Genomic DNA, 22184 nt, shown 5'->3' with positions numbered 1-22184 from the left:
GAAAGTTTGGATACAATCTTGTAGTAGTTATGAATATGAATATATTTATTTCAATTGTTGATATTCAGAACTCTTATCTAAAGACAAATGAATCATGGAACAATTTTTGTCTCAAGTATTTGCTTAAAATTCAGTATATTGCCTACCTATAGTTTAAAGGGTCATCAAAGTCAGTCAAATACTTTTATGATACAATTTTTTAAAACTATTTATAAAGGTAACCAAGAAAGTTCTGTAGCTTTCTTTACTCACCGCCTTCGAACATAGATATATCACCTAAGACGTGCCTGGAAGATCAAAAATAGTCCACATCAGCATCGACGACCTTCTGCCAACGTTTTGGAAGGCCATGGACTCCATCGCGGTAGAGCTTGGTGGGCCGTGAAGCAAAGAAGGTATCAAGCGCATTTTGCACTTCTACTAGAGATTTGAACTGGCGTCCTCTAAGCTGATTGTCCAAGGAATGGAACAGGTGATAATCGGACAGTGCAATGTCCGGGATGCAATAGTGTTTTCCATCCAAGGCGTAGAATGGTGTCCCAGGTCATCCTAGCCACGTGGAGCTTAGCGTTGTCCTGTAACAGGAGGAACCTTTTGCGATTCAGAAGTGCTGGGTTCAGAGTTTTGACTTTTTCTTGAACACGGCTCAACTGCTGATAGTTCACAACTGCATTGATGCTCTGACTATCTGGTAGCAATTCCCGATGCACGATGCTGTGAGTAGTTCACCAAACACACAGGAGGACCTTCTTTTGGTGCAGTGCTGGTTTCGGCTGTTTCAGAACTGGTTCATGGGATGATAACCAATGATGACGGCGCCGTGGAGCTTCATACAGAACCCACTTCTCATCACATGTCAACACCCTGTCCAGATATTGCTCCTTCCTCAGACGAGACAGCAAAGAAACACAGGTGTCTCCTCGCGTTGCCTTCTGGCTCGGAGTCAAATCATGTGGGAACCATCGATCAACTTGTAGTGCTTCCGAAGTTGATGGAGGTGCTGTCGAATGGTTTCTCCATTCACTGGTTTCTCCATTCCCAGTTCCTCACATGTCTGGCCACTATTCGCCTCAGTTGCTACCTGAAGATCATTTTGTACATGTGTTGGTCTTCCGACATGTGGTGCGTCTTCAAGTGTTTCGTCACCGTCCTTAAACTTGTTAAACCTCCGCTGCACTGTCCACGTAATCACGACACCCTCACCATATCTCCCGCCCCGCTGCAGCGGCGTTTTGACTCCAGTTTGAACTCGTACAGCATACACGCCCTTATGACGCTCTGTGGAGGTCCCATGTTCACTCTGCCCTTACGCACGTTCACGGTGTAACTGAACTGCCACAACCACGTAGTATGTTGGATATACCTACACCAACAACTGACCTTCGCCTTATCTTCATTCGGACTCAACTCACGGTGTGAGGGCCAATGGAACACAGGCCTCCACAAAAAGCGACAGAACTTTCTTGGTTACCTTTATACAATAATATTTATATACCACAACAATTCTAGATTCTTTATATTCTTATCTGATTTTTTATGTACTAGAAAACAATTAAATGTTTATAAAATGTGGTTTAAAAATAAATTATAATGAAAACACTTTACACTCTGTTACTACAAATTTTCCAAAGGCGTGAAATTAAATTTTCTATTCTTATTAGAGAACAAACACCTCATCCAGTTGTTGTCCAGGTGGTAAATTTCCAAGGGCCGAAGAGACGTTGTCATGTTGGATAAAAACAACTATGTGCTGTATTAGGAAAGATGTAGAAAGAACTTCGTCGAAACGCAACAAATGCGTAATTCGACCTTTCTAATAGAATCAAGATTTCTTGCACTCCAAGTGCCAGTAGTCTCAATAGCAATCGGAATGGAAAAAAGTGTTTAAGAAGGTTGTTGTATTTACTCTTATTTTCAGCTTCTCTGCGATTAGCAACAGCTCCAGTGCTCATTACAGATAGAAGGAGACTTCCATGAGTGTTGAAGTCAAGAAAGTCTGAAATGTTGACTTCTACACACAACCTTTCAGCCTTCATGACCTGTCGAAAAGGAGGAGGGATCTTTACTATTTATTAAGGAGTTTGGCTTACCAAAAGTACTTTATATACGAGGGTTGGGGCAAAAGACATGGCAACTATTTTTTTCTTGCAGATATGTGAGCGGATCACAAACTTATATGTGTCATGTGGAAGTTCTGCAGGCATAGTGTGTATGCAGCACAACAGATGGCTATGTGATAGCTGGTAGTAGCACAGCGAGGGCTGTGAAATCAGTCAGTTGGTGAGTGTCGTGCGAGATGAAGTAACCCGTGTTTTGCAGCGCGCTTACATCAAAATAGCCGTTCTCCGAGGGAGAATTGCGATAGAATGTCACAGTGAATTAGTGGAAGCCCTTGGGAATAATGCCCTACCATACCGGACAGTAGCACGGTCGGTAGGAAAGTTTCAACAAGGACGTGTGTCAACCAGTGATGAGCAACGTTCGCGACGACCTGTCAGTGTGCGGACCGACGTGGCACGTGCCGTCATCGAGCAGCTCCTGGATGAAGACAGACGATGGACGCTACTGGATTTGAAGGAGACAAGTGTCATCGAGAAACGCACCGTCCACAAGATATTGAGTAATGAGCTGCAACTACGCAAAATCGCATCACGATGGGTACCGCATTGTTGGAATTTTCCCGTCTTATTTTTTTTTTAAATCCAAAAATATATTTCAAAACTTAAATAGGAATGATAACCTTATTACGATTATAATTACTTTCTTCAATCGTGCTTCTGAGTACACGACTGGTTACAGACTTGGCTTAAAATGTATATTTATCAAGAGCTCTCCCAGAACACAATACCACTGAAAAATACGTTTGGGAATCATATATAACGAATTTTATTCGCGTTTGATCAAATCCACTGTAATGGTATTCGACTGTAATCTGGAACAAAAAGCAATGCGACTACATTTTCTAGTAGATACTCGCGTATTAGTACAAACAAATAATAAAATGTCTTCTTCATTGTATGAGTTAATTATACATCGAAAGTGCTTCACTTTACTCAAGACCTACCTCTATTTTCTCAACACTACATTTGAATAATTACATAAACAAAATTAAAAAAAAAAAAAAAAAAAGTTGCACTAAAAAGGAAACAAATCTTCTCTTAGAATAATTATAGATGCACATTTGTTTTTTAAATACCATAATCTGAGTCAAAGACATTACAAACGTTTCACTTCAAAAATAAATTATAGAATATATATCTATTTTCTCAACACTACACTTGGATAAACTTCTATCTATATATTAAAATGCTAGGTTTATATGTTTGTCTCCAATCCTTTCAACAATGAGATCTCGAAAACCACAAGTGCTACCAACGTGCCGTTGGTTGATTCCAAATTTTGTGTAGACTGTCCAGTTCTCATTCAAATTTTCAAACACCGTGTCGTTATTGTTCTATTCAACATTTTAAAGGCCGTTTTGAGCCCATAACATTAACATTGTTGCAGGCCGAAACTACGGTGTTAGGCAACCGATACAGAAGTTACGTATGGCGGGTTGACGGACATTGCAGACGCTTTGCTTAAATATGAATGGCAAAACCTATTGCATGCTGGCAACTTCAAAGGCCTCAAGAGACGCAATGAGGCGTAATCGGACGGATATGGATTTATTTTAAAAATATTTCCACTTGATATCGTGTTACTTCTACAAATTTGCTACAGACTCACTTCAACACATCGAAATTCACTTCCTTTGTGAGCCTCCTATCCTTTACTTGTACGAGTAAGGAGACATGCACAGTGGGAAGGATATTCATGTCATAACAAAACGATGCGCTGAGTAGACAGCGCAGGTGCAGCTTGATATCTCCCAAATGACAGGTATCATGTAACGAAAAAATGTAGGCCACCATTTGCACGATGTGTGAGTAATAACCTCGTTCCCTATAGAGCTGCTTTTCGAGCATTCACATGTAAACTAAAACAGTTTCTCTTCGGAAAAGGGAAGGGGGGGGGGGGTATCAAAATTTACATATGATGTACAGTATCTTATTTCAGTATGCGATGTAGAAGGTAAATAAATCCATAGGAATTTCAATATCTCTCTTTAGGCTTGCATAACTTTTTTTTTTTTTTTTTTTTTTGTAAATATGAACATGTACCAAATTAACTAGGTAGTACCGTAATGATACATACAAAGTAAAAAAAAAAATGAGAATTCGTTAGTGACGCGTTCTGAAATACCTATAGTTCATTATTATTTTATACACTCTCAAAAGAAATGGAAAATATATATTTGTGTGTACAGTTGCACCACGTTACTGATGATACGGAGTTCGCATTCCGTCTTCGATAATTTTTTTTTTTTTTTAATCAAAGTTTGCTGTTCACCTTAAAAGATTTTTTTTTTTAACGCTAGATTAGACAAAAATGATGGAAAATAGACTAAGGTAAAGATATCCGTTTCGCTTTTCTTACACGTCCCTACGCTTAATATGTGCTGATACATATAATGTGATATTTTGTGTTTTGTTTATGTATGTACTTGTGTGTGGGTTAAGTCTAGGTTAAATAAGGGTAAGGATGTAATGTTGATGTATGCGAATATGTAATGAATATTGACATAGCAGTTGAGTATTCCTGCTTAATTAATTTGTAATGAATAATAATAATAATAATTTGAGCCAAAATAAGTAATATAGCACACAAAACATGAAGGGGCAGGATGTTTAATTCCCTGCATTAAAAATATAAAACTACAAGCTTCTTGATGATGCATAATGATGTTAACATAAGTAACAGGGACGATGTAATAGCAAAGTTGATTTTTGTAAGATTTTACGCGAACTTTTGTAAAATAATATTTTTGATTTTTGCGGTAAAAGAATACGTAATAATGTTCACCATAGTAAATGTAATGCAGATATAGAAGGTGAACATGCTATGCAGCTTAACCAGAGAAATGTAGCATAACTGTACACATTACATAATTTTTTATTATTTAATTTTTCTTCAGATGCCAATTAAGTAGATAAAATTTGAAACCTAATTTTTATTTCAAATAAATACAGAGAAAACCTAGTAGTTTAGTGAATCTAGGTACATTTGAATAAAAGTGGTACAAGGGTAGATTCAGTAACAAGGTTCTGTAATAATTACGGAGAAAAGGATCAACAGAAAGTGAAACGGTACAGATAGCGTTTGAGGGAAACCCAAAAGTAGACATAACAAACCTTCAAAAATTTATTTATTTTAATTTTTTTCTTTCGGTCGTTGCGCAGAATTATCAGGAGATTTTTTTTTTTCACACATGACCCCGTTCGAGTTTAGCGTTCCCACATGATAGTAAAGTGCACGAATGTTTTGTGGGCTACCAGGCGCACTTCTGTGGGGGCCCAAACAGGTTTGTGACTGGTTAAATTTGCAATGCATTTGGGCACACTTCAATCAAGGGAGGGTGAACGTCTTACAATACACAAGTCAGATGCATGAATTACATTTTCTTTTATTTATTTATATCTGGGTGGTAACAAGCTAGTATATATAAAAATGAAATGTAAAAATATTTGACAGCTAAGACTCCTTAGACCCATGCACTGAATTTGATAAGTTTTAGCTCATAAGTGGATCGTGGCCTAGCTTTAGTTTATATCACATTACCAGCATGGGAGATGAAGAATGGGGCGTGGGAAAGGGATAACATGTAAAAATAATCGAAAACGACCTATATTAATATGCAATCTGTAGTTCTAAAGGTTGTTAAGATGAACTGTAACACTCTTGATGCCGTTTAAGTACTCATTCATCCCCCATCGGCACGGAGAGGTAAGTAGTGTTGGAAAGGGTGACAAGTAAAGATAGTCTAAAACGACTGATATTAGTATGAAATGCATAGTATTGGGGTTACTGAAATGAATAGTTACACTTGAAGTCGTTTAAGTTCAGACTCCATCAGCGTTAGTGGTGGTGGTGAGAAAGGTTGACATTATAGATTTTAATATTAGGCTTTCATTGAAATGCATATCATAAGGAAGGGAGAGTTCAAGTACTTTCTATAAAAGGACGGGCATTTCAGCTAGTTACATGCATAAAAATGAAAAAGAGTTGCCTTAAAAAGGAGATGGGGAAACTCGCGAATTCTTCTTACATAGTATGTGGTGGAATTTGTGATGTACAGTACGATTATCAATGTTACGAAGGTCCTTTAATCGTAAAATATATTGTAAGAAAGCAAATTGGCAACTGGCAATGAGATCTTTCATGCAATCTTTTAAAAAAAAGAAGTCATCTAATAAAGCTTTATCTTTTTTCAAACTTCAGCTTTTGGTCTTGAGGTAATATCGCAAGAGAACTTAGTTAGGAATTTTTCAGTCAGGGCCAGCGATTTGAATCCTGAGTCTAATAGGCGATTTTATAGCTATTCTATACTATATAGAATTACCCATCTATTTGTTACTCTACAAAACTGTCTACTTCCTTCTTTCTAGAAACTGAAATACGAGCGAGTGTAAATGATGCAAAATGTTTCACACGAAATGCGGATGGTGCTTCACGGATTCCCTTTGTGTGACAAGGGAATTCTCAAGTGTCATATGCACAATAAAACAGGAATTATTAAATGCTATTTTAAATAGGAATACGGCCTTGAATGTACGTACAAAATTTAATAAAAATCCAATTTTGCTCAATAAAACCAAATTTTACCCAATGAAACATATTGCGTATTTTTCTTGTGAAATCCCGGCTTTTCTTACAACCATGCTTTTTGACGAGTACAATGCGGACGCGGACAGAAGTCTTGTAATACAAACTGTCCTTTAAGAAATGAGGAACTTCTAGTAGCCCTACATACAAAGGAAACTCCTTCATATGGTGTAGCCATGAAACTGTTACTTGTTTTTAACATGATAAACTCGATTAATATTTTTTTCTGTTAAAGAACCGACAATAATTTCACAAACCTATTTTACTAATTTCGTACCTTGAATGCCAACTTGGCGACTTGAGTAAACAGTGGATCTACAGCTTTAAATAATTTTAAAATACAAGGCTTACCTTTAACAGATATTCTGTTTTCATTCAACTCTTCCAGTGTTATGCAGGCAGATTCAAGATCATCTTTAGTTTCATCATCATCTTTGCTCTCTTCATTTTCTGGTTTATTAACTGGAAATATTAAACCAAACCCTCCAATATTCTCTTCCACAGGTGGAGCATCAGATGTGGTCTTCTCAGTTTTCGCTCGCTCTTCCAAGTTTTCTTCTAAAGTAGTAGCCAACTTTAATTCAATTTTCTTTTGCGGTTCACACACCACTTTCTCAAACACTTCTTCAGGATTTAGTTGTTTCTGAGGTACCTTAGTAACTGGTGCAACAACAGGCTTCACGAATTTTGGTCTCTTGATAACTTTCTTTTGTGGTAAGGGTCTTTTAGCAGGAATAATTTCCGACACTTTATTACTAAAATTATCTTCATCACTTTCCAATTCAGATTCTTCTTCGTCATCTTCGAGTGAGACATCTTTTTTTCCGGAAATACGCACTTGAACACTTTGATCTACGGTCTGTGGATTCATCTCAACGATGTGCTCAACAAAAATATCTGTACTGATCACATCATCCTCAAAAGGACAGGGTAAATTCATTTTGTTCATCAGATGCAATACTTGAGTGTAAAATTTTGGCACAGCAGCCATAACGGCAGCAATCTTGAGCAACACTTGTCGTGTAGGCGGTGGGTATTGGTATTTCAAATGAGGTGGTGGCGGCTGGTTAAAATTTAAGCTATAATTCCACGCATTTAATTTTCGAAGAAATGCTTCATAGTTCGTCTGAAACTTGTCGCTTTCTTCATCAAGAATATCAGTTCTGTAAAATAAGAAGCACAATTAATAATTTCAGAAGACCAAGATGGAGGGTTCGGAAGAGAAACAAGCTACCCTTTTCACAATAATAACAATACTAAAGTGTACCAAATATATTAATTTCAGATCGTCACACTCATGGCTTCAGAACTGAAAAAAAAAAAAAAAAACTTCTTTCGGAGAGCCCTTTTCCTTTCAGATGTACCTGGTGACCTCAATCAGGAAATTCAATATTTAAGAAAAATTGGTTTCCAAAAGTCTTTATTACCGAAGTGGTACAAGCAGGTACAACAGGAGATTGTCGGCACCTACCATCAACCAACGACAAATGCCGAGGATGACAAATGTTTCGTGTTCCTCTGGTTCCTGTATTTCGGCAAAAATTAAGAAGTTACTGCAAAAATATAACATCAAAGCTCAGAAGGTTCTCCGAAATCTATCTGAAAAATATATTACAAATTTCAACGCTTTTTTTTACCTATCTCCAGCAAAGTAGCAGTGTTTATCGGGTTAAATGTCAATGTGATAAAATATACATACGTCAAACAAAAAGAAATATTTGTACCAGAATAGCTGAGCACATTCGCATATCGAAATCTCGTAGCTTACAACAGTTATCCGGATTGGCATCGCATCTCAAAGACAAAAAGCACAACATGGCTAATTCTTGTTTGATAGAGAAAGGAAAAACAACAACTGAACGAAAAACTAAAGAAGCCTATTACATTCATAAAGATCATAAAGGACAAACCCTAGAGACTATTTGAACAATCTTGCCTGCTATTACACTAATCTTCATTGCTCTCCCGTCCTACACTCAATTTAGATAAAGGAGATATAAACGCGATTTGGAACAGTCTTTTTACTACTCATTTGAGCCATCTGGAAGGTAAGGAGAAACAGTGAATAACAGTGAACAGTGACAGTGAGTTTTCATTAATATCGGTTTATGTCCGATAAGAAGATTTATACTTCGTATATTTTAAATCCTTTTTAACCATTTTTACCCATCCACATTTCTTCCAATGTTTTAAACCCTTTTCGAATTGTGTCTAGGCTGAAGATGGAGACAATATTTCCCGAAAGTACTTCCTAGAAGATTGGCTTGTTTTTCGTGGTGAGTATTAGCCTTATGCTTACATTTTTTTCCTAAACATTATCACCGCTCGCAATAGTGAAAATACTAAAGTATATTTTAATGTCTATTTTTCAAATCAGAATCATAATTTCTGACTAGTAACGCGGTAGTTGTTTTATGGGTTGGAGTTTAGTGTTCCTTTCAGCTTCAAGGTGATATGAGACACAACCTACACGGCTTAACATGGAATCCAAACCATGAGCTCCCACCAGGAATCAAACCCAGGTCTTATTTATCGAAGACCAGTACGCTTACAGTAGTAAAAGCGGCAGTCTGACACACGAAGAAAGTAAGACAATTTCTTGCTCAAACGATATTATTATAAGAGCACAGTACAGTAATGTATATTGCGCTACAAGTCATGAAAGCCTATGAGCGATCAGGCGCATATTCAACTGACAGATAAAGGGTCAGAGCATTCACTCTGAATGCAATTATTACTGGGCTTTCCTGATTTCGCTTTTCCCATGATGACCTTGGAATAACGAGAAAAAAAAAATGGTTAGCCATCGCGGATAGAACACACGAGAGCACGTAGAATCCACGTCTTTAGGCTGCGAAAGTTTCGGCCCAAACTGACAAACAGAATTTATCATAATATGTTAATACGCAATCATACATTGTATAGAAAATAAAAGTTTTAAGATACCTTATGTTATTTTGTTTGATTTATTTCACTAATATTTTCTTTCCTTTACACTGGAAAATATCTTCTGAAGGACAGACCAATAAAGAACATATGAAGATTCCATTCACAGACCTGCCACACTGTCTTCTTCCTTTTCTTGAGAGATTATAGAGTAGTACCATTAAAAGAAAATCTGGAACTTCAACTAAAACAAATCAGGTATTTAAGGTTCCTTAATGGATACTCTATTTCCAACTTGGAGAAATGGAGGTCACATGCTTTACAAATATATAGAAAACATAACACGAGCTTAGCGAAGGATGCAGATAGGAACGTTAAATGGATTTTGTTTCTCCTGTGCTCCAAATTCTCATACAACTTTAAAAAAAGTAGCTAAGTAGTGTGGTTTTAATGTAGCAATCAAACTGCCGATGCAATCAGAAAACAATTTCAGTAGCTATACGAGTCATTGTGCGGGTAATCTTAGTGCTTCAGGCACTTATTTAGTGGAATGTGATTATAATAAAACATATATAGGCACGACTGAAAGACATGTGACGACAAGATTAAATGAACATATTAGCAACTCAAAAGACTAAGATCTCTTTCGGGCTTATCCAAACATTTAGCAGCCTCGAGGCAATCCGTTACAATGGTAAAAATACTCGATAAAACATCACTTCAAATAGAGAATGCTACGTCTGAATCATACTTTATTAGGACTAAGATGCCAGAATTGAATCTTGAACAAGGTTCTTTCAGGAGAAGTTGGAACCACATTATTAATCTAGGAAATACCAACAAATTTGCTTAAAAATTTCGATCAAAATAAGTTAACTTTTCTCCAGTAATTTTTGTAACAGTTATCCGTTGATTTTCACTTCAGAAACTGGCTACATTAATTTATGTTTCTGTAGACTGAGGAATAGCTATTTTTGCAGTGACAGTTAATATTTTTTCATATAATAACAAATAAATAGAAAATTTCTTTAGTATGTAAATCGTAAGAAAAAACTTTTACAGCTCAAGTTTAAAATCAGAAGTATCTTTTATATATAAGGAAGAAGGTAGCATGACAAGTTTGTTATCTTGATATTTTCTTCAGTGATCTATCCCTCAGAGGAAAGAAAAGAAGTAAAGGAAAGAAAATATTAAGGTCATAAACAATGCAAACTATGTTAAAAATTTTATTTTCTATAGAATTTACGGTATCAATGTATTATGTAATGGGTATCCCTATTATTCAAAGTAAATCAGCCTGATAGTCAATTTCGAAATTACTAATTTTCCCTTCCATATCAAGTATCACGCAGTCAGGTAAATTCGTTTGCTTCTGAACTTACTTCTTCATTGTTCACAACTTCTTGACGATGTTCTAGTAGCATGTTAATGCCACGACGGTAGTGATCACTGGGTCATGACTCAAAGAATTTATCAAGCCAACGTTTGCGCTCCATATCACTGTTGAACAAAACGTTTCACAGATTGCTGAACAGCGACTGAGAAAGATGATAATCTGACGGAGCTAGATGAAGATAATGCGGTGAGTACGGTAGAACTTTTTAATTAAACTCTTGAAATGCATTATTGTCATTAATATTCGAGTTACCTGGACTATATAACTTTAAATTACTGAACTGTTTCGACAATTCTTTCTGTCACCGTTAGCGGCTGTATCGAAATTTCAACTTCTAATCCACCTCACTTCTCGTAACGTTAACCTTAACCTCCTGAAAATTTTCGCTGCAAACATTCAGATGTGTAAATGGTTCCAAGTTTTTGAAGGAAAAAAATGAATACAGTTCAATATGAAACTGTTACAAAAAATCCTTTTTCTTGAATGAACTAAAGAACATCATATGCATATAAGTAAGGAGAAATCATAATGATGCATCTCTCAATTACACTGTAACGTTTAGATGCTAAAATAACCACCTTTGTTTGAAGGATGAAACTAAACAAAGTGAGAAACTATGACAAACAGCACTTGTCTGAATTAAGTGAAGATTCAAATGCTATCATATGCACATACATATCATTTCTTGAAAGCAAAATCCAGATGAAGCGACCTTGAATTGCATTACAGCCATATTCATGGGAAAGAATCGATGAATAATGAACAACTGTTCTTAAGCAAGTGCTTGTCATATTGGCAACTGCTTAGAGACAAATAAATAAATTAATTTAAAAAATCCAGACCAGAAATATATATATATATATATATATATATATATATATATATATATATATAGGGGCCGCGGTGGCTCAGTAGTAGAGCGTTCACCTTTGGTGCTTGGGGTCCCGGGTTCGATCCCAGCCCCCGCCAAGTGAACTTTGTGGTGGACAAACACCGTGTGCGTGGGTTTTCTCGGGGTTCTCCCGTTTTCTCCCACTTTTTTCATTCCACCATTTTCATTCATTACTCATCATCACCGTCTCCTTTAGCCTAACCGGCATAACCGTGGGACGTAAAACTCAAAGATTTCATTTCATATATATATATACAGATGGTGATCAGAAAAATGGAAACACCTGAACGAAATTGCAACTTACCAGATTAATATGGTATCGGGCCACTTTTCGCCTTCAGAACAGCCTTGATGCGACGTGGGATGGAGGCATAGAGGTCGTGAATGGTAGCAAGTGGAATTTTACACCATTCCTCGTGCAGGGCATCGGCCAGTTCTGTGAGAGAGGATGGAGGTGGAAATCGTCGCCGGAGCCGTGTTTCCAAGACGGACCACAGATGTTCAATTATGTTGAGATCTGGGAATTGGGCGGGCCAGGGGAGGTGTTGAACTTCATCCCGATGTTCCTCAAGCCACGCTGCAACAATGCCAGCTGTGTGAATGGGTGCATTATCATCCTAGAAGATGGCGTGATTGTCCGGGAAGAATATCCGGACCATAGGATGCAAGTGGTCTCCTAAAATTGCGACATAATCGTTGGCAGTGATTCGTCCGCTAAGTGTGACCAGAGGACCCAATGAAAACCATGATATGGCGGCCCACAGCATCACCGAGCCGTCGCCATGTTTCACAGTTGGGCGGAGACACTGCAGATCATAAGCTTCTTTGGGCGTTCTCCACACATAAACACGGCCCGTGGTTGGGAATAGGGTGAAGGATGACTCATCCGACCATAACACACATTCCCAGTCCTTAACAGTCCAAGTTGCATGGTCACGGCACCATTTGCGGTGTGCGAAAGGGTTATGATCCCTGATGAGCGGTTTGGCCCGTGCAACACGACCCCGTAAGTTCATATCATGTAATTCGCGGCGGACTGTGATTGTCAAAACAGGGTGGGGGAGGTGTTGATTGAGTTCGGTCAGCAGCGCCTTATGAAGGCCCCATTAGAAGCAATGTTCCGCCAGCGGTGGCAATGTTCCGCCGACTACTGTGGGAAACTTGGTTTGGGAGTGAGGGGGATGATGGACGGTAGGGTGGGAGAGTAACAGGTGTGAGCGAGTACACAGTTCGGTTAAGCGGTCGTTCGGTTGACCGACGTTCGGATAATCGACGCTCTACTGTATATATATATATTCTTTTTTCTCGTCTTTAAGGAGTCATTATTAGTGTGCATATGATATCCTTATTATTTATTTATATAACCATTTCTCATACTGAACTATAATTATTTCCTTCAAAGAAGGTGGAATGGTTCTAGGGACGAAACTTTTCAAGGTTAACACCAGAAGATGTAAGGTGTGTTAGCAGTTCAGGATTCCATACAATTACTGACAATAATAGAAGGACTTATAATAGAAATCCGAGAAGACCAGTTTGTAATAGAAGGACTTATCGAAACATTCCGGTAATTTAAGTTACGACGCATTATGGGAAATTGCCTTCATAACTTATGCACCTATAAATCCATTAGAGATCATACATCTCATTTGCATACGAATGAATCCTCAGTCCTACCAGACCTATCGAATATAATATTAAACATAACTGGTATTCGAAACCACCTTAATCTTCGATCATTAACCTAAAAACACCACTATCTGTTTTTTTTTCTACTAGAAACCAACCATATAAATATTCTTTTTTATGTTATTATTATTATTTTTATCTGTAAAGCTACCTGCAATATTATCATGAACCGTTACCTATTATATCAACATAATATTGACTATATTCTGACAATTATTATTATTTTAGATCTTGTACAGTATGCAGCAAAAAAACCTGCAACATAAGTATGTAAGTTTATTGTGAAACGACGAAGTCTTTTGCTCCAAAATAAGTGTGCAGGGGAGGACATCGAGGTTTCTTCTGGCGTGATTCGTGCAAGTTAGACGTTATGTTGATTCTCTGCGCTTTTAGGCGTAGCTTCACAATAAACTTACATGCTCATGTTGCAGTTTTTTTTTTTTTTTTTTTTTTTGCTGCGGACTGTACAATTTGAGAAGTGAGATATAATACAGGGTGTATCAAAAAAGGACTTTACATTTTTGAAAACTCATATTGATTTATTTATCTATCTTACAGATATGGTTTTGGTGTTATTTTGTAGCAAAATACATAAAGTTTTTTTTACCTTATACCTGAAGAGGTTTAATGTGGTTTCTATTGGTGATGAGGTACACATTCCATTTGAAGTCGATTTCTTGCCAAACCCGCTGCAGTATGTCAGGTATGACTTGTTCAACTGCAAGGTAGATCTTAGCTCTGAGCTCTGGTGAAGAAGCCGGTAAGGGTGAAACAAACACTGTATCCTTGATGAACCTCCCAAAAGAAGAAACGGAAGACATACAGCTAGCACGCTCGGGACCAGTAAAGGCTGTCATCTTTGCTGCAACCGCCGCTAACGCTTGTGCTGGCTTGTTTCTGAACTAGTCTACTACGTGAGTCAAAACGTGGTGTATTTTACTACAAAATGATACCAAAACCACGTGTAAGATAAATCAATAAACCAATATGAGTTTTCAAAGTTGTAAAAATTTTTTTTGATACACCCCGTAGATACTGTACTTATCTTGTGATATAATCTGTTGAAAGGAGTGTTATTTCACATTTTCGATAAGCTATCGTTATAGAATTCGTGTTTCGAAATGATGACGATGAAGGCGAAACGTTTTCTCCCACATTTTTACTCTTGTTCGGACCTGATGTGGTCTTGTAATATAGGTTTCTTGGAGGTGATTATAGGGTGGTGAGGAACAGCCTATACCGTAAAGGCTGATCTTGCATGATAGCCTGCGTAGTCCCCAATTCCATCGGATTCAAGCTGCAGTTATGCTTCGGAATCCTATCCTTCAAAACCTGAACGTATCACGAAAACTCTAATTCAAACGAATGCAGCGCTCGTAGATAAGTTAACCCAGTCTTCATGGTGTAGCAGAGGAAACAACCTAAGCATGTCTTGTGCTGTTGGCAGAAAATGTTGCAGCGCACATGCTCACGATCCAAAATATCTATACGGAAATTTGACCATCAGTGCCGTACCGCGAGGGAGGCAAAAAGGGGGGGACGAGCGGGATGACGGCCCCGGGCGCCGAAGTAAGGGGCGTAAAATTCGAGAGGAAAAAAGAAGAAAAGAAAAAAAGAGAGACAATTACTTGGAATATTTTAGATCAACAGCAGTATTTTTTAGTGTAATATTTAATTTGACCAGGGTCAGATTTATACTTTTTGCGTTCCTAGACACTTACTAAAAGCGCCCCACCCGTCTACTAAACTAGTATGTACTTAAATCCCTTTCCTGTTTTAGGAAGTGGTCGTATAGTGTTACTCATGTTAGGAAAATGCATTTGTGCTTATATAAAATCGAAGGGAAAAAAGTAATACAAAGTGCTCAAAATCAAGGAAAAGCAGGGTCTATTTTTGAAAATTTTCTTACGCTTGGCGCCAACCATAGTAGTGCTTCGCAGCTGGTCTGGCGACCTCACTCATATGTACGGGGTTGCCGTCGTATAGTCTCGCCCAGGCGCTGATTTTTCACGGCACGGCACTTTTGACCAACCTCCTTTTAATCCAAACGTACTAGTATGTGTTGTTTGATTATTTCCACAATTAAAAACTGCTCTTCACAAAATTTTGGACGTCCAAGAATACTTTTGGATGGTACAATCGTCTAAGTTTTAACGGGATTACACCGATGTAAGCAACACTTTTGGTACCAACTAAATTATACGCGAAAGTAAGTATTCGTCAAGATGAAATATAATGGAAGATATCATCATTGGCAAACATACATGTGAAGCTACAAAGGATAGGGTCATTGTTGATTTCTTGGAACAACTGAATCCGTTCAATCAATCATAAGATCAGCCTTCTCTCCAAAAATTTAGGATTTAGGAATTAGATTTCTGGGCTTTCGGCATCTATGGCCATTTACCCCGTCACATAAGAGGGATGACGTCCCTCGGCGATCACACTGTAAGAGGAACGAGAAGGAAGAAAGGATTGAGAAGGGAAGCGGCCTGGGGCTATTATATTAGGTACCATCCCGGCATTTGCCTAGTGTGAATGAGGAAAGCACAGGAAAACCTCACTCAGGATGGCTAACCTGAAAAAGGTGTTACGTTTTTTTCCACCGAGTGTCTCCACTGGGAATCGAACCCGGGACTACTCGCACCATTTCCAAAAAATGTATCCAACAGAAGATTGCAATGACCAGTCGAATACACATGGAAAACAACAAGTAATTCTTTAGTGTACAATTCTGAGTAGTTTGACTACTTATACTAAACTAGAATTTAAGTGCTTTTTCTTTTATTTATTATAAAATCAGTCTTTTGCAGAAGTCAAAATCGATAATAGAAAGGGAGATGTCTCAGTTTCAATATTCAAGTTAAAAATTTTAAAAACATAACACTTGTCATGTCTATTGAATCAAATACCGAATGCATTAATCAAAAGCTATATTACACGCAATCAACTACACACACATAACAAACATTCTGATAATAGTGTAGTAATTCCTCGTGGCTAAATGGATAACTATAGGACGCGGGTTCGATTCCTGGTGGGAGCTCGTGTGCTTCGGATCTCACGTAAAGCTGTACGTCCATGTCTCATATAGCATCGACGCTGAACGCGACGATAAACTCGAAAGTAATCAATCAACTGATACTAGTGTAGAAGCAACAAGTGCCTGCAAGTCTAGGCAACTCTTTTTTAATTCCATATTAAACAAGAAAGTGAGTCATTTATGTTATATCCTATCTAAGCTTACGTATTTATGGTCGCTTTAATCTGTATACACACACAGAAAACTAATTTCGTGCAGGATGTCGAACTACGAGAAGTATGAAAACAAAATGCCCTCTCTTCGTTTTCTGATGAGAAAAATCATAAAGCAAAGGAAATGAAAATGAAATCTTTGAGTTTTACGTCCCACGGTTATGCAAGTTAGGTTAAAGGAGACGGTGATGATGAGAGATGAGTGAAATGGTGGAATGAAGAAAGTGGGAGGAAAGGGGAGAACCCCGAGGAAACCCACGCACGCGGTGTTTGTCCACCACAAAGTTCAGTTGGCGCGAGCTGGGATCGAACCAGGGACCCCGAGCACCAGAGGTGAACGCTCTACCACTGAGCCACCGCGGTCCCATAAAGCAATGGGCCAAACAAAATATCGGTATAATGCAAGAGCCATCCATATATCATTAATATCGTATGATCAAGATCCAGCAAATGGTGCTATCGCAGTACTAGTAGAAAATTTCGATAAACGGAATATTCTGTGCCCGGCAAGTATGGAAGTTGGAATAATCTAAGTTCAGCGATATTGTCAGATACTGACAAGACTAAAGTGGGCTATTCAAGCAGCAACTTCTGAAATGTGGTGTCCTCTTTTTGGACGATAATGCGAAATCACACTCGGCGGCGGCAATGCAAAACCATCCAGCCACCTTGACCATCCATTGTATAGCTCCGACCTCGCGGGAGTGACTTCAACTCTTTCCGGCGTTGAGAAAGGCTCAGTGGTAGGCACTTTGGATTTAATGACGAAGGAAGAATTGGTGAAATGAAAAAGTGGGAGGAAACGGAAGTACCCGAGAAAACCGAGTACAAGCATCACCACAAACTTACTTGGCCGGGAATTGAACCAGGAACAGGTTGTGAAACAGTTTTTTGGTATACAAGACGTATTTTTTTAAGAGGGATTCTTTAATTTTGTTAAGAAGTATGAAAAATATATCAGTGTATTTAGTTCTTATGTAGGAAAAATAAAATTGTTCTTTATTTTCACAGTATATTTGTCTTGCATGAACACCTTTATCCAAAGCCACCAGAGAAACTCGTTTTCCAACTTACCCTTCCTTTAGCATCTTTGCTAATAGTGCTATAGGATACATTTTGAATGACTTAGAAATTTTATATATATACAGTCATTATCAAAAGTTTGAGCACATTACTAATTTTTCATAATCCCTCCTCAAAAATACATGTATCCATACAAAATCCAGTTTGTTAGACTTGTTCTGTAAAATAAACATCATTGCTCATATAGAGAAATTAACACATATGGTTCTGCTTCCACTCAGATAAAATTATTTAGTATGCTTGCATTCAATGCCGACTCTTAGTCCTGATAAGAATATTACAAATTCCAGGCCTTTTTTTGTGACTAATTTATCCAACTTTTGCAAAGATATGCGACTCGGGTAGCTCTGAAGAGCCTTCTAAAAACCTTCAGTTCTGTATGACCTCAGCATTAGTCGAGGAAGTAAACCACTTGGAATCTCTAAGTCATGACATTACGACTTTAGACTTTCAATAAGATAACACACCGTATCCAACCTGGATCCAAACTGAACATTGAAGTTATAGTTGTCATCTACAGAGCTCATACTGTAGGGCAATCTCAGTGTTCATCAACAACAAATAAGGTATACACAAGTACTTTGCTTAATGTTTGCTAATGCCTAGTCTTGGTACAGTACTTGGATCATTTCCACAGACACGAGGAAACGTAAATTAATCCATTAATATCATTAACCGAAACACAATTCTTTTCATTTCACTCTAAACAGAATGTTCATAAATATTAGTATACGAATTATCAATGTCTAGATTTCTAATAAATAGACGGTTTTTGCTATGATTGAGATCCTCTCGCATCGTCCTTAAACAATGTTATTCATACATAACTCATGGCATAACCACAACATTTAATTTTTTTTCGTATTTCATAAATAAATGCTCCAGCATAATATAATTTAATTTAAGAAATAGAAATTATAGTTGTCATAGTAACTTGTGTATAAAATGTAACCAATAATAATCAAAAAATGAAAGAATGGAAAAATATGCTAGTATTACCTGATATATTGAAAGGAATAATTATGTCCAGTTTAATTTATCGAAAGATAGCTATCCTAGGTTTCAATTTTATACTGGCAACTGAGTCATTTACGATTATTATACTGTAAATAGAACTTACAAATCCATACTAGTTTCCTTACCGTAATAGTTGCTATGACAACTAACTTCTATGCAAGGTACTCCATATCATCTAACTATATCGCAGTAAAAACAAACTTTTATTCCTCCTCTTTCTTTATTGTAACTATCTATCTATCTATACATATATTTGACCGCTACGCTTTTACAAACAACTTAACTACTATACGAAGCTCTTAACCAAATGTTAGATATTCTTTAAAAAATACAGTAATATTCATTTCTTCCACAAATCTAACTAGTTATAATACATGACAATGGAATAACCTAGACATCCTTTTTAACATATTGTCCGATTATTTCACTATCTATGGGCCGCGGTGGCTGAGTGATTGAGCATTCACCTCTGGTGCATGCGGTCCTTGGTTCGGTCCCAGGTCGCGCCAAGTGAACTTTGTGGTGGACAAACACCGTATGCGTGGGTTTTCTCGGTGTTCTCCCGTTTCCTCCCACTTCCTTCATTTTACCATTTTTCATTCATTTCTCATCAACACTGTCTCCTAGCCGGAATAATCATGCGACGTAAAACATCAAAATTTCACTTATTTTTTTTTTATTTCTCTATCTACGTTACAATCATTTTAATCGCAGTTTCAATTTCTCAATGTATATTTAAAAAAAAACAAAAAACAATACTCACTGCTTTGTTTGAGCTTCCGTTTCTGATGCTGCGTTGTCCCGCGCATACTCTACAGACAGGATAGAACCAAGCACATTCAACTGGTGTAATCTGGATAAAGCAATTCTCGCTGCAGTTTCAGATTCGAATCTAGAAATACAATAATACAAATATCTACCAAAATATCTATCATTTTACAGCTGTTTCAGTGTAATAGTTAAGTTAACGAAGAGAGTTAGAATTATCGAATTTTCATAGACAAATAATTTTCACAACCTTTTTATTTGGAATTAGGTAGTTAATTATTACATTTTATTACATTGCAAATTTTCATTGTTCATACATCCCGAATGATTCCGTCATTAACGCCCTCTGATAGGGAGCGAACACATGTTCCGATAACGCCTCTGAATCGAGGAGAGCTCTACTGACACGTTTAATGAAAACATTCCGTCTTTAGAATGTTTCATCGATTTAGCATCCTAATTAAAGGGATTAAAAGTTGATGGGCGGGGGGGGGGAGGAGGGAGGGAGAGAGAGAGAGAGAGAGAGAGAGAGAGAGAGTGAGTGAGTGAGTGAGTGAGTGAGTGAGTGAGTGAGTGAGTGAGTGAGTGAGTGAGTGAGTGAGTGTGAGTGAGTGAGTGAGTGAGTGAGTGAGTGAGTGAGTGAGTGAGTGAGTATGTGTGTGTACTGGTTTTCCTTGGTCCCCATTTTATACTCTCAAAGGATGGGTTTTAGACTTGCAAATTGTAAGTATTGATATTCTTATACAGAAGGTTGTTTCATCCTTATGTTAGCGAACTGTAACCGCCCGCCCTAGGTTCTAAGACCCCTTTCCCAACACCGATCATGTTCATTATAATAGCCCTGGTGAACAATTGCACGACACCGGAACTTTCATTAAAAGATGAAGCCTCATCCACGTTAGTCCACTCCTATATGCATACTTTCCAGAGTCTCTGTGATTTTTGTTGTTGTTGTTGTTGTTTGCTTTGTTTTGTTATGTTTCGTTTTAATAAACCAAATGAATAAAAGTTCATGCCGATATATCTGGCGAGTAAACACGGAGGTATCTAAATGTTGTTTCCTCTTCCTTGATACCAGTTTCCTGTTTCATATAAGTCACGGCCATGTTTATGGACCACCTTTGTTTTACTGATATGACTGCTGGCCTTGTCTTATTGGATGTGAACTTTGGCAGTCTTACTGATATTTAAAGGAGCATATTGGCAGTGTACAGAGGTTGTTCAATCTACATTTGGCCAATTTCGACTTAACTAAAAATTTAGAAGAATCCATGGCGCCAGGTCCGTAAGTGCTCGATGTGTTTCCCTTGGTTCCTAACACTAGCCTGACAGCGTAATTTCCACTGTAATAGGCTTCTCTGAAGAACTGGGAGGCGAATCTTGTTCGATTCCCTTTCCACAGCTTTCCAAAGTCCTTCCACAGTTGTCACACGCCGTTTTCCCAAAGCCCGCTTCAACAATTCAAATCCACAATAGTCCATAGGACTTGCATCTGGAGATTTAACAGGTACCTCATTGAACGATATCACCTGCATACCACTTGCCTCCTCCATCTCCCTGTAGAATGCGAGGGACGATCGTAAGGTATGTGATGAGGCCTTGTCCATGTGAACGCGCACCAGATTGGCGTCATTTCCGTACATTGTTGGAATTTCATGCTCGTAGATCGGCCGCATGATCTGCTCCTGAAAATACTGCGAATTTATTTTGCAGTTCTTCGCCACCCTACGAATCTTCAGTTTACCTCGGTAACAGTAGCCAGTAATGACCATGAACCCTTTTGGGAAGGATTCTTTACAGACACGGACCCACCTTCTGAAGTTCTTGGCGTCTTTCTCTCGGTCCATGATGGCACTCGGTTTGCCGCAGTCGGAAAGGTAAATCCATGCTTCATCGAGCGTTACGACGTACGTCCACCTTTGTTTTGCCAGATGCCGTTCGTACAGCTTCCGGGCGTTACACTTTCGTTCCTTTTGGTGGCCATCGTTGAGAAGGTGGCCGCGAGCTTTCATGACTTTTTCCAGCTTGAGTTGATGGTGTAACGTCCGGCTCACAGTCCCCAAAGACACGTCAAGACGATTAGCCATACACCTTGCATTGCCATTTTGCGAAGTTTCCTCTGCATGGTGGAGGTGGCCTTGGTGCATCCCGCTTCCTAGGCAACTTCGTTGGTGATCCAAATGGTGGAGCTTTTTAATAATATTTTTTATTCCACTTAAACTGATGTTGCAACCATTCTTCTTACAATGTTTTCTAATGTCAGAAACACTAAAGTGGGCGTCATAAAGAGCCACAACATAGCCTTCCCAAAACCGGCTAATTTTGGGCGGCATTTTGGTCACAGAGCGGAAGCCCACACACTTGGAAACAAATTTAACACTACAATCACAATAATAATCCTGTTTTGTGCGTTATTGTAGTCCGCGCGAAAAAACAACTCCGTTCCCAGGAAGCCACTGCACAACACTGCAGGACGCCACGAGCCAGGTCGGG

The 22184-nt window shown here is 38.1% G+C and overlaps 1 protein-coding gene across 1 annotated transcript in view; it reads right to left on the bottom strand.

Annotated features, from left to right (window-relative positions):
* LOC145675993 (RNA-binding region-containing protein 3) overlaps nucleotides 1-22184 on the bottom strand; it is a 48462-nt gene that overhangs the window by 5119 nt on the left and 21159 nt on the right. The window contains exons 3-4 of the mRNA XM_081746827.1: nucleotides 19687-19815; nucleotides 7057-7868 (exon numbers count right to left, since the gene is read on the bottom strand). Of these exons, the coding sequence (XP_081602953.1) occupies nucleotides 7057-7868; nucleotides 19687-19815 (941 nt within the window). The remainder of the gene's footprint in view (nucleotides 1-7056; nucleotides 7869-19686; nucleotides 19816-22184) is intronic.

This window comes from Thermobia domestica, chromosome 18, assembly GCF_964235325.1.
Source record: "Thermobia domestica chromosome 18, izTheDome1.hap1.1, whole genome shotgun sequence".
Lineage (NCBI taxonomy): Eukaryota > Metazoa > Arthropoda > Insecta > Zygentoma > Lepismatidae > Thermobia > Thermobia domestica.
This window is presented reverse-complemented; position numbering and strand designations above follow the sequence as displayed.